At 47.3% G+C, this 21,649-nt stretch overlaps 1 protein-coding gene across 2 annotated transcripts in view; it reads right to left on the bottom strand.

The window, feature by feature from the left end:
* Positions 1-2,637: 2,637 nt before the first annotated feature.
* IL17RD (interleukin 17 receptor D) overlaps positions 2,638-21,649 on the bottom strand; it is a gene marked incomplete at both ends in the record, with an annotated part of 74,933 nt that continues 55,921 nt past the window's right edge. Inside the window, 10 exons of one of the 2 annotated variants that reach the window (XM_080715196.1) lie at positions 2,638-2,750; positions 3,720-4,641; positions 6,731-6,915; positions 8,848-8,958; positions 9,378-9,432; positions 11,385-11,450; positions 12,574-12,725; positions 12,826-12,870; positions 17,415-17,535; positions 18,054-18,172. In XM_080715196.1, coding sequence (XP_080571322.1) covers positions 2,638-2,750; positions 3,720-4,641; positions 6,731-6,915; positions 8,848-8,958; positions 9,378-9,432; positions 11,385-11,450; positions 12,574-12,725; positions 12,826-12,870; positions 17,415-17,535; positions 18,054-18,172 — 1,889 coding nt within the window. The remainder of the gene's footprint in view (positions 2,751-3,719; positions 4,642-6,730; positions 6,916-8,847; positions 8,959-9,377; positions 9,433-11,384; positions 11,451-12,573; positions 12,726-12,825; positions 12,871-17,414; positions 17,536-18,053; positions 18,173-21,649) is intronic. The other variant, XM_080715197.1, reaches the window with a different exon arrangement.

Raw genomic sequence — 21,649 nt, 5'->3', positions numbered from 1 at the left:
CCCCGCCGACACCGCCGGGACCGGACTGGACTATCGTCTGATTCTTTCTGAATATGCACTTGCTTCAAAGGCCTGCACGAAGCCCTCTGGAGGAGGCTCTGCACCTTGTGTGGCTGGGCAAGGCCTATCGGGATGGTCCCTGTTACTTGTAGCCAACTTCTCAGAGAAGAGCACACCTTCGTCTGGGCTGTAACCCCCACCCACCACTCTCCTGACAGAGCTGACGAGATCAGGTGCTGGGTCCTTTCTGCAGGCAAGGTGAGGTAAGGTGACCACCTCGCTCCCGCCTCTGCCTTCCTGTTTGCCGGCATCCTGGGCTCAGGCCCAGTCTCCCTCCCAGAGGACACTGTCTGACTTACCCGCGCGAGCCGCTGGCCCTCAGGCCAAGGCCTCTCACTGAGATCATCATTATAATCTAACTCTTGTTTCCCCAATATCTAAGGCCTGTAACTTGGCAGAACTTTCTTTTTCAAAATTCCAACTTATCATTTCCACCGTCTGGGACAATCTGTGAGTCAAAAAAAAAAAAAAATGCAGCTCTGCTTACAACAGATGTCTTGTCTTAATCTGCAAGACAACTACCCCCACTCCCAGCATGAGAGGGAGGATGGAGGCAAAAAGTGAAACGAATGAGACAAACTAGGAAGTCAGACTTGTAGACTTACTCTGGGTTAGACAATCTTGCCATGGTTTTGGCATGTGAGAGTCTGAGTCTGTGAATCAGACGCACTAATAGTTCAAAACAAGTACCTAAATCCTAAATCCAAACGAAAACATCCCCTGATTTTTAGACGCACATTGTCTGTGCCTTCCATTTTCATAACAAGTGAGTTTGCATGGTGAGCTCTCTGTCCACACCCCTGGAGCCCAGTCAACGCTCCTCCTCCCAGCGCTCCATGCTGTCCCTGCGGCCACTTTCTCAGAGACGCCTTATTTCACGTGCAAATCTGAATGTCTATCCCAAGAGCGGCTCTGGAGGCAGGAAGCATCTCTTGGCCTCAATAAGAAATCTCTCCGGTAATTTCCAAGTGAGTTTTCCTGTGTTAACAAGTTTGAACAGATCGATCTCCTCCAGAGAATGTGTGACGAGGATGAAAACAGCAGGCATTCTCGTGTGCACGGGAGCTCTGTGCTTTTCCTGGAGTCCACCGTGACAACATGGAGCGTCTCCCCGCTGCTGAGATGCCTGTTTCATGCGGAGACAGCCTTGCAGCTCACTGTCTCTCCCTCAGAGCAGCTGCAGGAAACTTGATGCCAGAGAACAGATGAGCACGTTCTTCCCCTAAGACGCTGCCAGCTGCCTTCGCAGAGCAGCAAGCGGGACGTGTGCATCCCACACACACACCGACCTCTTCTTTCCAGAAGGAACGCAAGCCTTCTCGTCCCCACCTGCCCGGCACATGCTTAGAAGGTAAAGTCCTGCTCCATCCCACCTCCCACTCCACTTGGGATGTTTGTCCACATCCCCCTTTGTGTCAGTTCCATAGGATAAACTAGTGAAACCATGGTCCCTGGGCTGAATGCTGAGAAGACAAATTGCTGAGATCCAGCAGCGCTCATGAAGAGGGGAAGGAGATCACACCGCCCCAAGGCGCGGGAGGACAAGGGTTTCCACAGTGACCAGGACATCATTACGTCTGTGCTAATCAAGCGTGATTTGAGCAAGTTATGGCCTGAGCAAGTGTGTTCCCGTTGGAAACAGAAATTCTGTGGAGAAGTCATTCTTAAAAACAGAACACTTACTTTTCATGACAGTCCCTTCCTTTCTGCCTTCTTAAAAAGAGGCCTGTCATCAGTCAAAACCAGTTCACCACCTCCACACACTCTTGTACCTCAGGGAATTCTGATCCCTAATACCCAGGACATAGCTTTAGATCAAAAAGCCAAACAGCACAAACTGCACCTTCCAATAATAGGGCCCAGCCGGGTACACGGTCTCTTAAACTAAATTTCCATGTGCCATCATCTTAGCTACAGCACAGGAACTGCAACCCAGGGAGGCCTGCGGGCAGGCATGCTGTCCCCTCCAAAGGTGCCTCCCCATGGGCTCTGAGATGGAATGGTCAAGGTGCCAGCCTGCTCTGTCGCCCCACCTTGCCCCCGGGTCACCTGGTAACAAATACAGACTTGTTTTTAAGAGGTGAGCGGGTATTCGCTTTTCTTGATCTTTGACTCAAAGCATTATTTAATAGCCGTGACATTGTAAGTTCCACATCAAAAATGGACAGGCCTGGGGTCTACAATACCACACGGATTCCAGACAGGCTGGCATTTGATTTTTGTAAAGAATAGCAAAGTGTGTTGAGCACAATAAAGTCCAAATGGGCAGCACAGGTAGTCCCTGTTTCTCTTTAACTGTTTCCTTCCCAATTTCCACAACAGGCTCTGATCTAAGGACTGATCTAAGGACCTCATGGACATCCTTTCAGAGCTCCAGACGGTTCTAGAAATTGGAGACTTTTCCAAGATAGCTGGTAGCACACTGAGGCAGGGAGAGGGGAAGTACTGGCCAGAATTTCACTCCAAATATCATTGTTTGACCCTCAGCTCCAAGTAGCCCACACGACCACAGAGATGAGCCGGAGACCCAGAGAGCGGCAGCAGCTAAAGTGGCGATGCGCAGGCTCCTGCCTTCCATTACAAAGGGGCGACCGCGTGGAGCTCGTCAGTGTAGCTGCGGCAACCAAGTTCTGCTTTGCACACCCCGGAGGCGAGCAGCTTGGAGGGCAGAGTAGGAAGATCCTCCTCACCTGTGGAGAGAAGAGCGGACAGAGCCACAGTCACCACCCCGCGCTGCCCTGGGCAGTGGTGCCAGAAAGTGACTGGATCTGTATGTGGACCGTGGGCTTTGCACACACGAGGCAGCTCAAGACTGGACTGGAGCTCTTAGCCCCTCGATGGGTTCTGGTTCCCTTAGTTGAAGAAGGAAGACACCTTCCTTGTGGATCAAGGGTTTGCGTACTTGACTCTCACTGGTTGCAAGCGGGGTAAGGGGCAGCCTGGGATGGCCTGCTGCTGGGGAACCCCCGGGGAGCAGACCCTCCCACAGAGCCCTCCTACCTAGGGCCTTGAGCTAGGTGAGGATGGAGAGAATATTGCACCCATGAACCCCAGGTATGGGGCTTTAAAAACAATGGCTGTGGGCTGGGCGTGGTGGTGCACGCTTGTAATCCCAGCGCTTGGGAGGCTGAGACAGGAGGATCGCACAGGTTCCAAGCCAGCCTCAGCTACTTAGTGAGGCTCTCAGCAACCTAGTGAGACCCTGTTTTCAAATAAAGTATAAACTACGTCTGGGAGTATGGCTCGGAGGTAGAAAGCCTCTGGGTTCTACCCCCAGTACCACCAAAAGAAAAAAAGAAAAAAAAGCAACAATGGCTGTGAACACCATAGACCCCAACAAAGCCTCAGCCACACAGACCCTCATCCAGCACAGACTGATGTATCTTGGTGTGCCGGTGCTCGGGGAGCTTAGGAAGGCAACAAAATGCAAATCGTGTCCATTATATAACATCCTTGTGGCATCTGGGCAGCTCACCATGCTTTAGCACCAGTATTCCTACAGCTCAAATATTCCCATTCCCTGGGGAAATGCAGACCACCCAAGGCGCTGCACTGCTTCCTGTCGGCTTCAACTGGCCCAGAAGTCAGCACCAAACTTTGGCGGATTTCCGCAGCACGGTCAAAGCAGGTATCAGGAAGCTGACACGAGAACACCTTACCCAGGCCGGAGGAGGAGGACACGCTCTCCGTCAGCGAGGCCGTTTCCGTCTGGTCCGTGGAGAGACCTTCCATCAGAGGCAGAGACAGCTCGGATGAGGGCATGGATGAGTCATAGATGCCCGAGTCCCGAGGCAGGTCGCCAGCTTTCAGGGCGTGCAGCGGGGGCTGCAGGGCGGGCCGGGCCTCGGCATCTCCGTCCAAGCCCGAGAGCTGACCCTCGGGGTACAGGTGTGAGTCTGCAGGCCCAGTGGCCCCGAGAATGGCAGCCTCGGCCTTGAGGCAGAGCTCGCCCTCGGGCCCGGGCCTGCCAATGACGTCGTTCAAAACCAGGCCCGAGTCGAACTTCTGCAGGACAGGCTCCCGGCAGCGCGGCGTGGGAGCGTGGCAGGAGACGAACTGCTTCTCGAACCAGTCGGGCTCCTCGTCGATGAACTGATGCATGTTGCAAATGGCCACGTACAGGGACCGGCCCGACTTGCTCCGAAAGTAGTTCGTCCTGCTGCTGTGTCCCGGGTGCTGCCCGGGCTCCGGGAGGCCACGGTCCCCTGAGTGCAGGTGGGAACACAGCTGGGGCAGGTGGTCCATGAGTTTGTACTTGGTGCTCAGGTCCAGCACGCAGGGGACGTCGCCCTCGCAGGAATAATCAAAGTAGACGGTGATGAACTTGCTGAGCGCCGCGGAGGAGCTCTGCTTGGCTTGGCGGAGCTTTTCGGCTATGGCCGCCATGGCCACCAGGAAGAGCTCCCCTTTCCCGGAGCCTCGGCCGCGCCCCTTGTGCTTGTAGTTCTTCTTGTCCACAAAGTACTTCATGCCTTTGGAGCACACCACGATGATGAACTGGGACTCATGGATCTTCTGGGCGACCCATTCTCTCTGCCCATCTCTGCAGACATTGAAGTCTTCCCACAGGTCCAGAGCCACCTGGAAAGACAACGATGGGGCTCACTCCTCTACACTGAGGCGGAAAGGAATGGAGCACTAGGCCAGAGCATATCAGCAGAGGTCACGCCGGGCCCCTCAACCACTACCGGCACAGCTGCACAGGCTTCGGTTACCCAGCAGGGGCAGAGAAACATCTGAGGGGAGAGCCATACACAAAGGCCCTCCCTCCACAAGGGCTCGGCCGGTCAACTCATTTTAGCAGCATGAGGTCATGACCACTGCCTCCCTGCAAGTGAGGAGACAGGAGGCCACTTGTCTACATCCCCACAGAGGAGCCAGCAGTGCGGTAGAGACCATCGAACACAAGGGAGCCAGCTTCGTGGCACGTGCCTGGAATCCTAGTATTTGGAGGGCTGTGACAGGAGGATTTCAAGTTCAAGGCCAGCCTCAGCAATTTTGCAAGATGCCGTTTCAAAATAAAAAATTAAAAAAGGACTAGGGGTGTAGCTTGAAGGTCAAACACAGCTGAGTTCAATCCCCAGCACCCCCCATCACCCCTAATGTTTCTGATCCTAGGTCTTGGCACACACACAAAAAATAAAATAAAATATCTATCTTTTCTCAGTAATTCCAACTCTAGGCACTTATCCTGGGGGAATCATCAGAAATGGGATAGTACTAAACTACTGAAAAGGTTAACAATTTGGGCTAATTCAGATATGGAAATCATGTGTCACACAAAAAGTCAGAAATAAATCCTTTCAGTCTTCCCAAAGTGCAAAACTGTACTTGTGCATTCAGCTGTGCAGAAGAAGACTGAGAGGAAACACCATGTTTGCTTTATCAGAAGACAGTGTGTGCCAGTGGCCAGACTTTGCAGTTGCTTCCCAGCAGAGGCTGATGCGCCAAGCTTAAGGCTTTTGCACAGGAGGAAGGTAGACCAGTCTTCAAATACATTTTTTTGACACCAGAGGGCAGCCTCTGCATGGAGAGAGAGTCTGAGAAAGGCCAATGGGCTGTTTCAATATTACAAGTAATTTCCAGCTACATAATTACTGTAAAATGAGTATGTTTGTGGACGGGGGTACTGGAGATTGAACCCGGGGGTATTCTACCTCCAAGCTACTACACCCCCAGTCCTATTTTATATTTACTTTGAAGCAGGGTCTCACTAGGTTGGTGAGACTCTCACTACTTCCTGAGGCTGTCCCTGAACCTCCCATCCTCCCAAGTGCTGGGATTACAAGCGTGCACAACCACATCCAGCGGACTACATTTTTAAGAAACAAGGCGTGTCTCTTCAACAGCTTTAGACTTTCCTCCAAAAATTTACATTATGACTTTATAAAAAAAGGTACAAGCTCATAGTTAACTCTAGAACAGCAAAGAAACTAGAGTAGACCTTCGAGTGTCCGACATATTTTTGTTTTCCGGAGTCTGCCCTTCCTCCCTCCTGCTTCTCTCGGCTACTGACCTCTCCTACATCAGGAGTTTCTCTCTTTCCATGACTCTGTACCAGCAAATGTTTGTCAAACCTCACAGAGCCCTTTGTTAAATATTCCTCCTGTGTCCCCAGGATCCCATCCAACGGCGACCCCATTCTCCTTCTTAGCAAAATTTCCTCCATGAATTATCCAAACTCCCTGAAAGAAGTTTCTTTACTTGCCACTCTCTCTCTGACTCTCCAGTGGGGCTTCTGTCCAGCGCATGTGCAAGACGTCGTGCGATGCCTCGAGTGACCTCCTCCCCACCCCGGTGGCCTGCTCCCCTGGCAGTCAATGTTTGGTAGTGTTTGTTTTTTTTATTGCTCACAAAATTTCTTGCCAGGTGGGTGCCACTCAGATCTTTTAGAAAATAAGTGTCGAGGTTAGAACCAAATGTTAGAAAACATCTAGTGCCAGTGATGGGAAGATGATCTGGAAGATGAGTGTAAAACAGTCCCCAATTTGGGGACCGTGGTGCCAACCAAAGGCAGGTGTCACAGAGGCAGACCCAGAGGAGAGGAGAGGAGAGGAGAGGAGAGGAGAGGAGAGGAGAGGAGAGGAGAGGAGAGGAGAGGAGAGGGCAGAGGAAGCAGTGCAGCGCCTGTGTCCTGCCAAGCCTAAGAGAAAGGGCTCAGATCTCATACCTCACAGCCGCAGAAGTCCTGCAGGAAGTAGGCAAAACACTGGACGACGTTCATGTGGTTCTGGCCATCTTTACTGGAATAGCACAGGAAGACCTTTGGCCGGGGCCGGAGCCTCTCCCTGGGGAGTGCTGCAGTGCGTGTGGAGGACTCGGAACTCTCTTCATCTAAATGTGAATATATGTTTTCTAAATTGGGAGAGAAGACAGGGTAGATACCTATCAACAAAGCTTCACCTTGTTCCATATGACTTGGAACTCAATGATATCATCAAGAAAGAATCACAACTGTAATCCCACTACCTGGGAGGCTGAGACAGGACTGCAGGTCCAAGGCCAGCCTCAGCAATTTAGTGAGGCTTTCCGCAATCTCATGGACCTTGTTTCAAAATAAAAATAATAAAATAGGGTTGGGGGTATAGCTCAGAGGTGGAAAGCCCCTGGGTTCATTTCCCAGTATCAAATCAAATCAAATAAAAATAATAAAATAGGGCTGGGGATGTAGCTCAGAGGTAGAATGCCCCCTGGAGTCGATCTCCAGTATTACACACACACACACACACACACACACACACACACACACACAGGCTGATATGTCCACCTAGAGAGTCCCAGTCCTCCGACTCTTAGCTCCTCAGCATCATTGTAAATGGGAAACTGGAGCACCAAAAGGCAAAAAACTAAGCCCGGCGTGGTGGCACACGCTTTTAATCCCAGCACTTGGGAGGCTGAGACAAGAGGATCCCAGGTTAGAAGCCAACCTCGGCCGCCTAGTGAGGCCCTCCACAACTCAGTGAGACCGTTTCAAAATAAATAACAAAAAGTAGGGCTGCGGGTGTATCTCAGACGTAGAATGCCCCTTGATTCAATCCTCAGTAATGGGAAAAAAAAAAAAAGAGTAAAAAAACTGCTTTGAATCTGAAAATGACCTTGGATAAGTCAAGAAATGCTACAGGGGCCACCTGTGGTCAGAAGTTCCCAAAACCGACTCTTGTAACAACCTGTACTTTCTAGACCATAGATTCCCAGACTTATTTGGCTTATCACACTCTTGTCAGAAAAAAATTTACTCAGAGGTGTTCTGGACATCTACCTTCTTTTTCTTCTTTTTTTTTTTGGGGGGGTAGTACTGGGGGTGAAACCCAGGGGCTTTCTACTTCCGGGCTATATTTCCAGACCTTTTTTTTTTTTTTTTTTTTGGTGGTACTGGGGTTCCTGGAAGCCCTTCTACCTCTGGGCTACACTCCCAGACCTATTTTATACTTTTTTATTTAGAAACAGGGTCTCTTAAGACAGCGTGGCTGGCTTCGAACCTGCGCGATCCTCCTGTCTGCCTCCCAAGCGTGGGGCTTACAAGCGTGTGCCACCATGCCCAGCCAGACCTATTTTTTTATATTTTATTTGGAAACAGGGTCTAAGTTGCTGAGAGCCTTACTCAGTAGCTGAGGCTGGCTTCGAACCTATGCAATCCTCCTAGACAAATTAACAACTGGCAAAGCTTACCCTTTAAAAAAATAAAAATGCTTACTAGGTATAATTTACAAAGAGAGAAAGTATGCAAATCTTTTTATTTTTATTTTATTTTGAGATGAGGTCTTGCTATGTTGCTCACGTTGGCCTCTAATTCCCGGGCTCGAGTGATCCTTCTGCCTCAGCCTCTCAAGCAGCTGGAGCTACAGGTGCATACCACCATACCCAGATAACAGTGCACGATTCTTAAGTGTGCATCTCCATAAATTTCTGTGTAAGTATACACCTGTGTAACCCCCAGCCAGCCCCAGATAAGTATGTCTGGCTCCCCAGAGGGTCTCACAGATACTTGGTACTATGACGACCAGTCCCTCCCTGTATCCTTATTCATGTTTTAGACTTCCATCATGCCTTTGAATTTATCAACCTGAGTTTGAGAAGTGAATTGTGTCTGTCCTTTGAGTAGCTCCTGAGATGACAGTCCGATATCTTAATTGTGAGAACGGTGGCAGCCGGCGACTGACAGGGAACTCTGAGACTCCCCAGATACATGCCTTAGCGGGCCCCGGTGTCCCTGTCTCCCTCTGCCGGCAGTGACCCTGCCTGCCCTCTGTGTGGCGGGGGTGGGGGAGGCAGAACACAAAGCGGTACCTTGTTGCTTCTTGCGGCACATCACAGTGAAGAGCGTGGCGAAGGCGGAGATGACCACCAGCGGCACGGTGATGGCCACGGCTCGGATGGGCCCGGCCCACGGGGAGTGCACTGGAGGGTTGGCAAAGGGAGACTGTTCAAACTTGAGCGGCATGACAGGTTCAAAGAGAAATCACTTGGTTTTTTCCTTTGGAAACATAAGCTGCTCAACGGGTTCTAAGACCCCAAAATCACCTTTCTCTGGCTCAGGTATGGTGAGTATAAGAAGATTGAAGGGTTGTAGAAAATAATTCAACAGTTCAGAGTCTGCTGAGACAGTAAATACCTCTGAGTGAGAGTTTTGCCTAAGGAAACCTCTCCTCCCACTACTTTTCTTCTGAAGACAATTGACTATTTAGTCCCAGCCTAGATACCACAGGGCTTTGATCTTCCAAGCATCTACAGGAAGGCAGAAGGAAACGCAGATTGGATGGAAGGCCATTTACGAGAGAAGGACTGGATTTTGTTTGAATTTTAACAAAATTTCTTACCTGGCTTTAAAGCATAGTGCATTACTTTTCTTGTTGTGTTAGCATCATCTACCAGCTGCAAAACAGAGAATGCAGTATTTATTTATTTTTGTGGTGCTGGGGGTGGAACACAGGGGCATTCTACCTCTGAACTACAACTCCAGTCCTATTTTATTTTGAAACAGGGTCACACTAAGTTGCAGAGGGCCTTGCGTTCCTGAGGCTGGCCTCAGCATGCGATCTTCCTGCCTCAGCCAAGTATTGAGATTATAAGCATGTGACACCAAGCTCAGCTTTTTTTTTTTTTAAATGATAGCACCAACCGGGCATGGTGGTGCACATTTGTAATCCCAGCATTTGGGAGGCTGAAACTGGAGGATTGCAGTTCATGGACAACCTCAACTACTTACTAAGGCCCTCTGCAACTTAGTGAGACCCTGTTTCAAAATAAAGAATAAGCCGGGCATGGTGGCGCATGCTTGTAATCCCCGCGCTTGGGAGGTGGAGACGGGAGGATAGCGCAGGTTCGAAGCCAGGCTTGCTGGCTTGAGAGACCCTGTTTCCAAAAAAAAAAAAAAAAATTAAAAATAGGTCTGGGAGTGTAGCCCAGAGGTAAAAGGGCTTCCAGGAACTCCAGTACCAAGAAAGAAAGAAAGAAAGAAAGAAAGAAAGAAAGAAAGAAAGAAAGAAAGAAAGAAAGAAAGAAAGAAAGAAAGAAGGAAGGAAGGAAGGAAGGAAGGAAAGTAGGGCAGGGGGTGTAGCTTGGAGGTCGAATGCCCCTTGGTTTCATCCCCAGATCCGCAAAAAAAATTAGAAAAATAAATAAATGATATATATAGCACCTCAATAAATTGTGTCTACCAGGTAAGTGAAAAAATAGTGATTTCACTCATTTTCCCATCAGTGGGCAGTGGGGGTGGGGCAGCTGCGACCAGGCATTGGGTGCACTGGGTTCATTTCCACTTTATCACCTCTAACCTCCATGTTCCCTCTCACAAATCAAACGCCTGATTATTGGCGGAGGAATCCAGCTAGTGAATCCCATATCCTAACAATGCCCGATGAAACTGGCAGCCTACCACTGATTTTACGGGGCCTCCATGGATGCTTTAAGAAGGTGTGTCTGGCCGGAGCCACAGACTACTACCGAGGAATGCAGTAACTAGGTGTTTCTACCAAAATGTTAAGACATGCCGGCTGTCTTTGAATAGTGGGCGATGAACAAATAATTTACTTTTACTCCTGTTTTTATTGTACCAATTTCATACTAGAAAAGGAATCTTAAAGAAAAGAAACATGTCATTTACATGCTCTTTGAAGTGAGTGGTGTCTGTTGAGAAAAGAAAGAAAAAGAAGTATAGGAAGACATAATGAACTTAACTTTGCTTTGCTGGGTTTTTCTTGTCTTTTTTTTGGGGGGGGGTGCTGGGATTGAACCGAGGGTGTTCTACCACTGAGCTATGCCCCCAGCACTTTTTATTATTTAAAACAGAGTCTTACTAAGTTACAGTCTCAAACCTGTGATTCTCCTATCTCAGCCTCCCAAGTACTGGGGAGGTGTGTGCCACTGTACCCAGCTTGTTTTGCTATTTTAATACTAAAACAAATAACATAAAACTTTTTCCTTTTTTTTCTTCTTTTCCTTTTTAGTGCTGGACCTCAAATGCACAGCCTGAACGGGCTGGGCAAGTGCTCTACATTGAGCTGGATGGAGCCCCAGCTCAAACCAAAACTTTTTTAAGGCTAAAAATGTTAAGAACATATCTTTGTGGTATAAAATAACACTATATAGAAATTTAAAATCCTGGTTATATGGACTATGTGGTTACATAAAAATATTTATTTGCACTTTTTAATAAAAAGATCAAATATCAATTATGCATAAACTTTTTAAAAAGCATAAGAACCATGTAAAACTGTAACTGTGCATACCTTCAATGGCTTGAAATATTAGTGCCATAAAGTTAGAATTGTATATGAACTGCATTTTGTAGGGTTAATAATAGGGCTTTCTGCAGTTATACGTACCTCAATTATATAATCCCCTGGAGAAACATTTTGAAGGATGCAGCTGGTTGTCTCTGTATTTTGCTCCTGCAAAGAAACAACCCACATTTTTTTCCTAGTACTGAGGATTGAGCCTAAAGGTATTCTACCTCCGAGCTATACCCCCAGCCTTATTTTTTATTTTTGTTTTGAAACAGATTCTCACTTAGTTGTGGAGAACCTCACTAAGTAGCTGAGGCTGGCCACCAACCGCAATCCTCCTGTCTCAGCCTCCCAAGTACTGGGATTACAAGTGCGTGCCACCACACCCGGCAGCAGCCAACATTTTAAAAGCTCACTTCTTGGGAAAGGTTACCGGGGTCTCTTTTACCCCCAGAACTGAAGACTTGCTGCCAGCCTCGATCACGTTTCCAGATGAGGAGCTTAAAAGGCCAGAGTTTAACTTGCCATGTGCTGGCTAAACTTCACCTTGATAAAAGGCCTGCCAGAGCCTAGGACCGCTGTCATATTCTGCACCTAGCTGGTGGCACCCTCAGCAGGAATATCTCATTTGAAGACAGAGAAACTAGTTGGAATACCCTTTACTTTAAAAAGAGTGGAAAAGACATTACTAGTCTATGTTTTTATGTATTTTATTCACCATAGTTTTACCCTGGACAGGAAGTGAAAGGTCAGGGGTGACAATCAGCAGGACAGAAGATCCTCCCACACACAGTACCTTCGTGTGTAGTGCTCGGAGGGCGGCGGTCCAGCAGGCCTGCGAGCTCCCACAAGGTGTCCCCCACCTCTCCGGTCACCCTTAGTTTAAGATCTCGGTCACTGGGTTTCTACTTAACCTTGGCCTGGGGGTAACACCAGTGGCTGCTGCCTGGCTAATGGCTTGCCGCCCCACCTGGTTTTCTCCATACTAGCAGTGTGACCTTGAGCAAGACCAGTGACCTCCCTGAGCGCTAGAGTCCCCTTGTGCAAAGGGAAGGTGGCAGCAGCCTCTATTTCGTGGAGTGGTCAGGATTCAAGAAGTGGAAAGCTCAGCGCCTCCCCCACAGTGAGCACCTGACGACGTTCTAGCCAAGGGATAAATAAGCAAGGAGTAAGGGCCACTGACCACTGAAAGCCAACAAAGCCGAACGCTCAGGCTGAGCCACCCCAATGCCGGGACCCAAGTCACTTTCAACCAGGCAGTGCTCCTCACGCACACCCAGCAGCTCACCTGCTTACAGGTCTTTCGCTTGAAGGGTCCTTCGTGCTTGAGCTTATAATGCAGGTAGAAAAAACGGAAGCCAAAGTTGTGTGGCGCGTGGTCGAAGGACACCTGCATGTCCGAACCGTGCTGGGTGATGTTCATGTTCCGGGGCTTCCAGACTGGGAGGAGGAAACACCACCGTGAGCATCCAGAGGCTGCCCCCAAACTCTCACAGTGGCAACACTCTGAGGCTTGACAGATAAGAACAGCTCTACTTACAGGGTTTACAGGCAAGGTTGTCTGGTTGTAACAGCAGGTCACAGGCTATTAAGAGAGAAACATTTTTATCTTTAGGACAGTTTGACATTTTCCTTATCCAATGGTTCAAAAAAAGTATATTGTGTATGGTGCTGCTGGGAAGGGAATAAAATACATCGACAATGATTTTCACTACAACGCAGTTCTAGCTTCTGAAAATGTAAATAGCACAATATAAAAATATTAATGCAAAGCCGGGCATGGTGGAGCACGCTTGTTATCCCAGTACTTGGGAGGCTGAGACAGGAAGATCACGGTTCAAGGACAGCCTCAGCTACTTAGTGAGGCCCTTTGCAACTCAGTGAGACCCTGTTTCAAAATAAAGAATAAAAAATCGGATTGGAGGTGTAGCTCGGAGGTAAAATAATCCTGGGTTCAATCCCCAGCACTACAAAAAAAAAATATTAATGCAGTTCGCTGTACTCCACATAACTGAAAACAGTGTAGAGTCAACATGGCACAGTTCCGAGGCTGGCAGCCAAGATCCAGGGAGCTCTAGGCATGCTGCCTCACCTGGAAGCTCTGCTTCAGCCGTAGACAGAAATGGCAGCCCTGCCCCACTGCGGAAGTGCCAAAACACAGAGCTTTGGCTTGGCTCTGATAACCATTGAGGGCATTTTTAACCTTCATCCATGTTCTAACTTAGAATCCTTTTGATAGAGCCGGGTGTGGTGGCACACACTTGTAATCTCAGTACTTGGGAGGTTCAGACAGGAGGATTACAGGTTCAAAGCCAGCTCCTGCAACTTAGTGAGGCTTTCAGCAATTTAGGGAGACCCTGTTTCCAAATAAGGAAATTAAATACGGCTGGGAGTGTAGCCTGGAGGTAGAATGCCCTGGATTCAACCCCTAGTATCACACACACAAAAAAATCCTTTAGATACCTTTGATAGACTCTAAAAATGATATGCAAGCATTTACTCGGTAGTAGCATTAGTGCTGAAAATCAGGAACTGAAGCTAGTAGCTTTGAAACAGGATTTAAATGTGATAACACATTTATTTATTTTAATGTAATCATTATCATTCATGCATTTTATTTATATTTTTCAAAGTAGAATGACACAAATCTTTTTTTTTTTTTTTTTTTTTTTGTGGTACTGGGGTTCCTGGAAGCCCTTCTACCTCTGGGCTACACTCCCAGACCTATTTTTACATTTTCATTTTGGAAACAGGGTCTCCTAAGCCAGCACGCGCGGCTGGCTTCGAACCTGCGTGATCCTCCTGTCTCTGCCTCCCAAGCGCCGGGATTACAAGCGTGCGCCACCACGCCCGGCGACACAAATCTTTTAACAATTTTTCACTTAACAATGTAACAGAGCTGGGCATGGTGGCGCAGGCTTGTAATCCCAGCATTTGGGAGAGTGAGACTGGAGGATCGCGGTTCGCAGACAGCCTCAGCTACTTAGTGAGGCCCTCCACAACTCAGTGAGACCCTGTTTCAGAATAAAGAATAAAAAATTGGGCAGGGGGTGTAGCTCAGAGGTCGAATGCCCCTGGGTTTCATCCCCAGACCTGCAAAAAACAAAACAAAACAATCTAACATTGTTATTCTTTCTATATAAGAAATACATTAGGTATATATAAGTATTAAACTATATTGTTTACATTGCAATTTTTAATGGCTACATATCTTTGCTTAGATGTGTCATAATTTGTTTTTCATTTCCTATGAATAGTCTGGGAGGGCTACTGGGAATTGAACCCAAGGACATTCTACCTCCAAGCTATATCTCTGGCCCAATATTACTTTTCACTTTGAAACAGGGTCTAAATTGCAGAGGGCCTCAAGTTGCTGAGACTGGTCTCAAACCTCCAATTCTCCTGTCTCAGCCTCCTAGAATTTAGGATTACAACTGAGTGCCACCATTCCTGGCTGAGATTATTTTCATTATCACCAACATGTGATGATAATCATACAAATAACTTATCAAGGCTCTCCAAATACTCTCCCCCAAATCTGTTTGTTTGTTTGTAGTATTAGGGATTGAATCCAGGAGCATCTACCTCCAAGCTGTTTTTATATGTAGACATAGGACATTTTGGGGGGAGAGATGAAACCCAGGGGCATTTGACCTCCAAGCTACACCCCCTGCCCTATTTTTTATTCATTTTGAAACCAGATCTCACTGAGTTGCAATGGGCCTCACTTAGTAGCTGAGGCTGTCTGCGAACCACAACCCTCCAGTCTCAGCCTCCCGAATGCTGGGATTACAAGCGTGAGCCACCATGCCCAACATATTTTTTTTTTTCTTTATTTTGAAACAGGTCTCACTAAGTTGCAGAAGGCCTCAATAAACAGCTCAGGCTGGCCTTGAACTTGCAATTGTCCTATCTCAGCTTACCAAGTACTGGGATTACAAAGTTCTGTTTGTTTTTTAATGAATGAAATGCATAATTTAGATTAGAAAATATTTGTTGAATGCCTACTTTATTTTTCCTCTCAATGATAACAACACATTTAAATGAGGCCAAACACCTAGCCCAACATACCATGCTGTAACCCAAGGAGAGCCTTCTGAAGGCACCCACATAATGCCCAGAAAATCGAAGGCAGCCTCAAAGCTACAATGTACCAAAGTGGTGATAAATGTCTGAATTCCAGTAATATATACCCTGCTTCTGCCTAACCCCCAGACAGACACGTTAATTCCAATGGAGAACTGCATCTTAAATTGTGCTAGTTTTTACTGGGGTAAGGGTTTTATAAATGAATTCCCTGAATCCACTCTATGGTTACTATGTGTCAGGGGTTATAGCTTAGAGGTCAAGAGATATAATATGTACATGATCATTGCCCTATGGAGTCCTATTTTAATTAAGAAAATAAAACCCACAGTTATAATTGTGCAGCAAAGAAGAAACCCACAGTAGGAATTCTATACAGGGAAACATGGATGCAGACTAGAGTTGAGATCACAATCTCACAGAGGATGAGGATGGCAGACCACAAAGGAGAGGACACTGAACTGGACTGGCAGGTGACTGTCCAAGATCTAGAACACCAGACAGGAAGACTGATCAAGAAGCAGGTGCATGCTTGTAATTCCCAGTACTTGGAAGGCTGAGACAGACGGATCGCAGGTTCGAGGCCAGCCTCAGCTACTTATGCCCTCCCCAATTTAGTGAGACCCTGTTTCAAAATAAAGAATAAAATAGGGCAGGGAGTATAGCTTGGAGGTAGAATCCACCTGGGTTCAATTCTCAGGACTGACTGCCAAAAAAAAAAAAAAAAAAAGAAGAAAGAAGAAAGAAGAAAAAAGGAAAAAGAAGAAGAAGAAGAAGAAGAAGAAGAAGAAGAAGAAGAAGAAGAAGAAGAAGAAGAAGAAGAAGCCGCCACTGTAGAATTTAGGGTGACTAGCCACCAAGTTAGAGATAATTAGAGAGACACCCCATATAGGAATAGGTGAGTAACCGGGAACCCGTCATGGCTCCTAGTTGAGGGTATGGACTCAAGAGCTGAGTTTTGGGGGTTCAGATCCCAGCTCCAGGCAAGTCCTTTAGTGTGTGTGTGTGTGTGTGTGTGTGTGTGTGTGTGAGAGAGAGAGAGAGAGAGAGAGAGAGAGAGAGAGAGAGAGAGAGAGAGAGAGAGAAGGAGATTAAACATTTAGTAAGGGGGAATGGATTCCTTGTATGGTTGTTACAGAGATAAATAGTAGTAACAGATGGAAAGCATTCAGAACAGGGCCTGGCACACTAATAGGTTAATAAAACTTTCCAAAGAGTTGCCTTCAGGGATAAAATTTAATTTTCTTAACCCAAACCTGACCACCCTCTGATGACAGGTATGAGATGGAATTATTTCACGGTCTTATCCTTCACCCCAAAAGCAACTTATAATTTTTATTTCTGAGTTTTTAAAAATCACTTTGGCACGTGTGTGTATGTGTGTGGTAGGTAAAATATCCTCCAAAACAGCCAAACATCAGCAAACATCAGGCCTCTTGTAGAACAAACCAGGAGCAGGTGTCTTTGGTAAAGGGGACAGAGCCTGTGCCTAATCTTTTGTGTGTGGGGGGGGACAGAACTCAGGGGCCTTTTACCTTGGGGTTACACCCCTAGCCCTATTTTATTTATTTAAAAACAGGGTCTCACTAAGTTGCTGAGACTGGCCAAGAACCTGTGATTCTGCCTCAGCCTCCCAAGTACTGGGATTATAAGCATGTGCCACCACACTCGGCTTTTTTTTTTTTTTTTTAATGGTACTTGGGACAGAACCCAGGGCATTCTACTTTTAGACTATACTCCCTGATTTATTTTTTTATTTGAAACAGCGTCTCGCTAAGTTGCTGAGAGCCTTGTGAAGTTGCTAAGGCTGGCTTCAAACCTGGGCTCCTCCCGTCTCAGCCTCCCAAGTACTGGGATTACAAGCATGTGCCACCATGCTCAGCACCTAACCTTAGTTTTTGAAAGCACATTTTGGGGAGCTTTTCTCCTCACGCTGCTTGTTTAACACCAGGATCTGGAGTAGTCTGAAACACAGCTCTGTAGGGAAGTCATTAAAAGTGGGAGAAATGTCTCAGGGGAATGAGACAGGAAAACCATACTCACCCCGAGTCCTGAAGAAGAAAGGGTGGTAATTGCTTTCATTCTTAATGGACGGAAAAGGGATGATCTTTACAAAGTAATCCGTCTCAAATTTCATATTCAGGAAAGGTTGAGATTCCATTCCCTAAAAGGGAACAGAAGAAACCCCACATGTGGCACCGTGGAGAAATTACCCATCCTTCCTTCCACCCGCGCGTGAGACCCGCTCGACTGTCAGAGGCAATTCAGAGCTGGGGACACATCCCAGGGAAGCAGAAAGGCGTTCTGTTTCCTGGAACAAGTCTTGGTCTGCATCTCTGACTCTGAAAATAGACAATGTTTGGCAAGGATGCTGTGGCCCCTTTCTGCTGAGCCTCAGCGTTGGGGGAGAGGAGAAGGAGCCCACACACCCCTTCAGAGCACAGACATCCTCTGGATGGCTGCCGGGTGTCACCTGAGAGGTGGTTTACCGTGGAGAGGTGCTGAGGAGCTTCCCTGCGAGGTGGAGCAGGCTGCGTGTTCCCTCCCGATCCTTGCCCACCTTGCTGGTGGGTGGGGTGGACCCCAGCCCTCCCGCTTCTCCAATTTCAGACTCTGAATAGACCATTCAAACCCCAGAACAATGGCGTGTCTCCAGGAGCACATTCCACAAGTGTGACTTACAGTTCTTTTGAAGCTACTGTTGAGCTGCTTTGGGTCCTTTAGAATCAGTTGTTGGCACTGTCTTCCCTCTGACTTCAGCTCTTCCAGTACTACCCGAAATCCTTTCAGGAATTCGATGCCTAAGCAAAGCAGGATGCATGCATGAGAAGCTGGCCGAATCGCTCCTGAGCACCTGCCTTCCTCCAAACTCCCATCCTCTCCACCTCCACACTGGGCCTAAGGCACTTCTTACTCTGCCCAGGAATCTGAGTCCACCAGGGACAAACTGGGTACCCTGCATTCCTCTAACACAGCCCGGGTAATCTCTGTCCCACCACTACTAATATGATTAATTTCTATTCCACCCTGCCATTTCACAAATATCCATTGCCTCTGTCACATGAGGGATCACCCAAGTCACCGCTGATCATGAAAGCCTAGCTGCGCTCAGTGGTACACACCTGTAATCCCAACACTTGGAAGGCTGATACAGGAAGACGGAAGGGTCAAGACCAACCTCAGCAATTTAGCAAGACTGTTTCAAAATAAAAAAAAGGGCAGGTGATATAGCTCAGAGGTAGAATGCACCTGGGCTCAATCCCCAGTACCAAATAATAATATTAGTAATACTAATAATAAGCTTGCAGCAGAATATATAACTTCTAAATCATTAAACAAGGTGCATTTGGTTGATAATTCCCAATAATGACTAGGGAATGCCCTAAGCCACGTTTCCACTTTAAGTTTTAGCTCTCTATTTTTTGGCTTGTTTCACTAAGCAACATACAGAATCCCGACAAAGTGTGCGTCTGCACGCCAGGGGTTCCTGGATTTGAGATTAAAGAGCTTAGGAGAATGCCGATGTGCTTTACAAAGCAGCCCTTGCTCTAATCAGGCCTGTAAAGCAGACACCCAAGGGCTGCCCAGTGTGCGCTCTTCACACAGCCCTCTGAGGCCCAGAGTCGCCCACGGTGCTGCTGAAAGGCGCCGGCCCAGCCTCCCGACACCTGAGCTTCCCCCACTGCACGTCCCACTAGATGCTTTCAAAAGGATTAAGCTCTGAGGGCCGCAAGAGCCAGCGCTGGGGCTCCGTATCCCATGGAGACTGGAGTGGTCCAACTGCAGCTGGAGGTCCCCAAAGCCGGCCTCAATTGGCCAGATATCGATTTCACATTCTTTTGGAACACTAGACAAGGAGACATTTTTCCACCCTTCCCCTCCCAGGGCAAAAGTAATTACACAGGATGCAATTAACCAGGTGGGAAAATTATTGATGGCAAAGGGCAGGGAAATCTTTCTCTTTCGAACAGGTTCTCCAGTCCTGTAATTATTTGATGAAGAGCACATTTTTCATGGTGGGTAGACCAGAGACACCACAATTATAGCCTCACATTTCAGGGGTTCACAGTGCTCAGGGCACAGGACTCTGGTGGTTTGTGTTTTAATCACAAAGCATCCTGTGGGGTGGCAGTCAGCTGTCCCACAGCCAGATTTAGCCGTGATGACAAGATACAAGGTCTCTGGACCAAAGACTTGTTAGTGGATCTCACAAGAACTTGCTTTTTGTTTGTTTTGTTTCTGCAGTACTGAGGATTAAACTGAGGGGTATTCTACATCTCCAGCCCTATATTTTATTCTCTCTGTGTGTGTGTGTGTGTGTGTGTGTGTTACTGGGGGTGGAACCCAGGGACTTTTCTACCTCTGGGCTATACTCCCATACCTATTTTTTTTATACTTTATTTGGAAACAAGGTCTCACTAAGTTGCTGAGTGCCTCACTCAGTATCTGAGGCTGGCTTTGAACCTGTGCGATCCTCCTGTCTCAGCCTCCCAGGCGCTGACATTACAAGTGTGCGCCACCACACCCCGCTTTATATTTTATTCTTTCTTTTGAAGTGGGGCTCACTAAGTAGAGTGCCTCACTAAGTAGCTGAGACTTGCTGCACATCTGCAATCCTCCTCTCTCACCCTCCCAAGTACTGGGATTATAAGCGTGTGCCACCATGCCTGGCTAAGAACTTGCCTTTCGTGATTAAGGGGAAAAAAATTTTTAACCAAATCTTTAGTATTTATACAAAAATTTAATTTATGTAATGTTTCTCAAAACTATTGCTTAACAAAAGCCAGGAGACTGATGTGATTAAAGGCCATGCATCTCACAATAAGCTGGGCTGAATGGCCCTTGCCTATAATACCAGGATTTGAGAGGCTGAGACAAGAGTATTGCAAATTCAAGACCAGCCTTAGCAATTTAGTAAGATCTTGTCTCAAAATAAAAAATAAAAAGGGCTGGGTGTAGCTCAACAGTAGAGCACCCTGGGTTCAATCTTCAGTCACACACACACACACACACGCGCGCGCGCGCGCGCGCACGGCCTGAAAATCTTTATGGCAAATCTGGGGCTAGGGGCAGAGGCTGCAAACACAATTCCTCTATCATAGAAACACATTTATCATAATACTAATAACACCTTGTAGTTATATAATGATAGGTGAATAGAGTAATTTCTCTCAGAGAAACTTACTGCTCTCTTTCATATCATTTAAATTCATTAACTCCTCCTAACAAAAACAGGAAGAAGGTACTGTTATCCCTCTTTACAAGTAAGGGAAACTGAGGTTTAAAGACCTGACTGCCTTGCAAGGATCACATGTGAATGAAATGGCAGAGGGAGAATTTGAACTGAGGGACTGTCAGACTCTCAGCCAGTGCTCTTACCCACATGTTCTCTCTCCGGCTTCCCAAGAAGCGTCTTAGATAGAACCTGTCTATTCACCTCACCCATATATCAGTGTTCAAAAAAACCATGGCCTTCTGCCCTTTCTCGTCTGTTCCTATATTAGTTTCCGACCACCAGCTCACATCTCTTACTTCCATTCTAATGAGGGAGCCTGCAATTGGGAACATGGATAGACCCCTTCCCTTTTATCCACAGAGAATGCTTTGATCTTTAAATGTTAAGGCAAAGCTGGGTATGGTGGCACATGGCTATAATCCTAGTACTTGGGAGTCTGAAACAGGAGGATCCCAGGTTCGATGACAGCCTCAGCGAGTAGTGAGACTCTCATCAACCTAGTGAGACCCTCTTTCAAGGTAAAAGTAAAATAGGGCTGGGGATGTAGCTTAGAGGTAGAATGCCCCTGGATTCAATTCCAAGCACCGCATATCTCTCCCCCCACAACACACACACAGAATCAATGTTTTTGGAAAACCCATGGGGTTCAAACTCATAATCACTTAAGTGGACAGGTGGGTAAGGCCCACGGTCTGCCCCAACTTCCTCTCCCTGCACTCACCCCTCCTACAGCCCAATACTTCTGAAAATGATTCACTCAGAGTAAGAAAGCCACACTTAGCCGGGCATGGTGGCACACGCTTGTAATCCCCATGCTTGGGAGGTGGAGACAGGAGGATCACGCAGGTTCAAAGCCAGCCTTGCTGGCTTAAGAGACCCATTTCCAAAATAAAAATATAAAAAATAGGTGTCTAGGAGTGTAGCCCGGAGTTAGAAGGGTTTCCAGGAACCCCAGTACCACCCCCCCAAAAAAAAGCCACACTTTATTTTACTTCTCCCTGGCCAGGTTTTAGAGAATGTCTGGTGCCAGTGGCAGTCGCAG

The sequence above is a fragment of the Muscardinus avellanarius genome (genome assembly GCF_963383645.1).
Source record: "Muscardinus avellanarius genome assembly, chromosome: 18".
NCBI classification, from domain to species: Eukaryota; Metazoa; Chordata; class Mammalia; order Rodentia; family Gliridae; genus Muscardinus; species Muscardinus avellanarius.
This window is presented reverse-complemented; position numbering and strand designations above follow the sequence as displayed.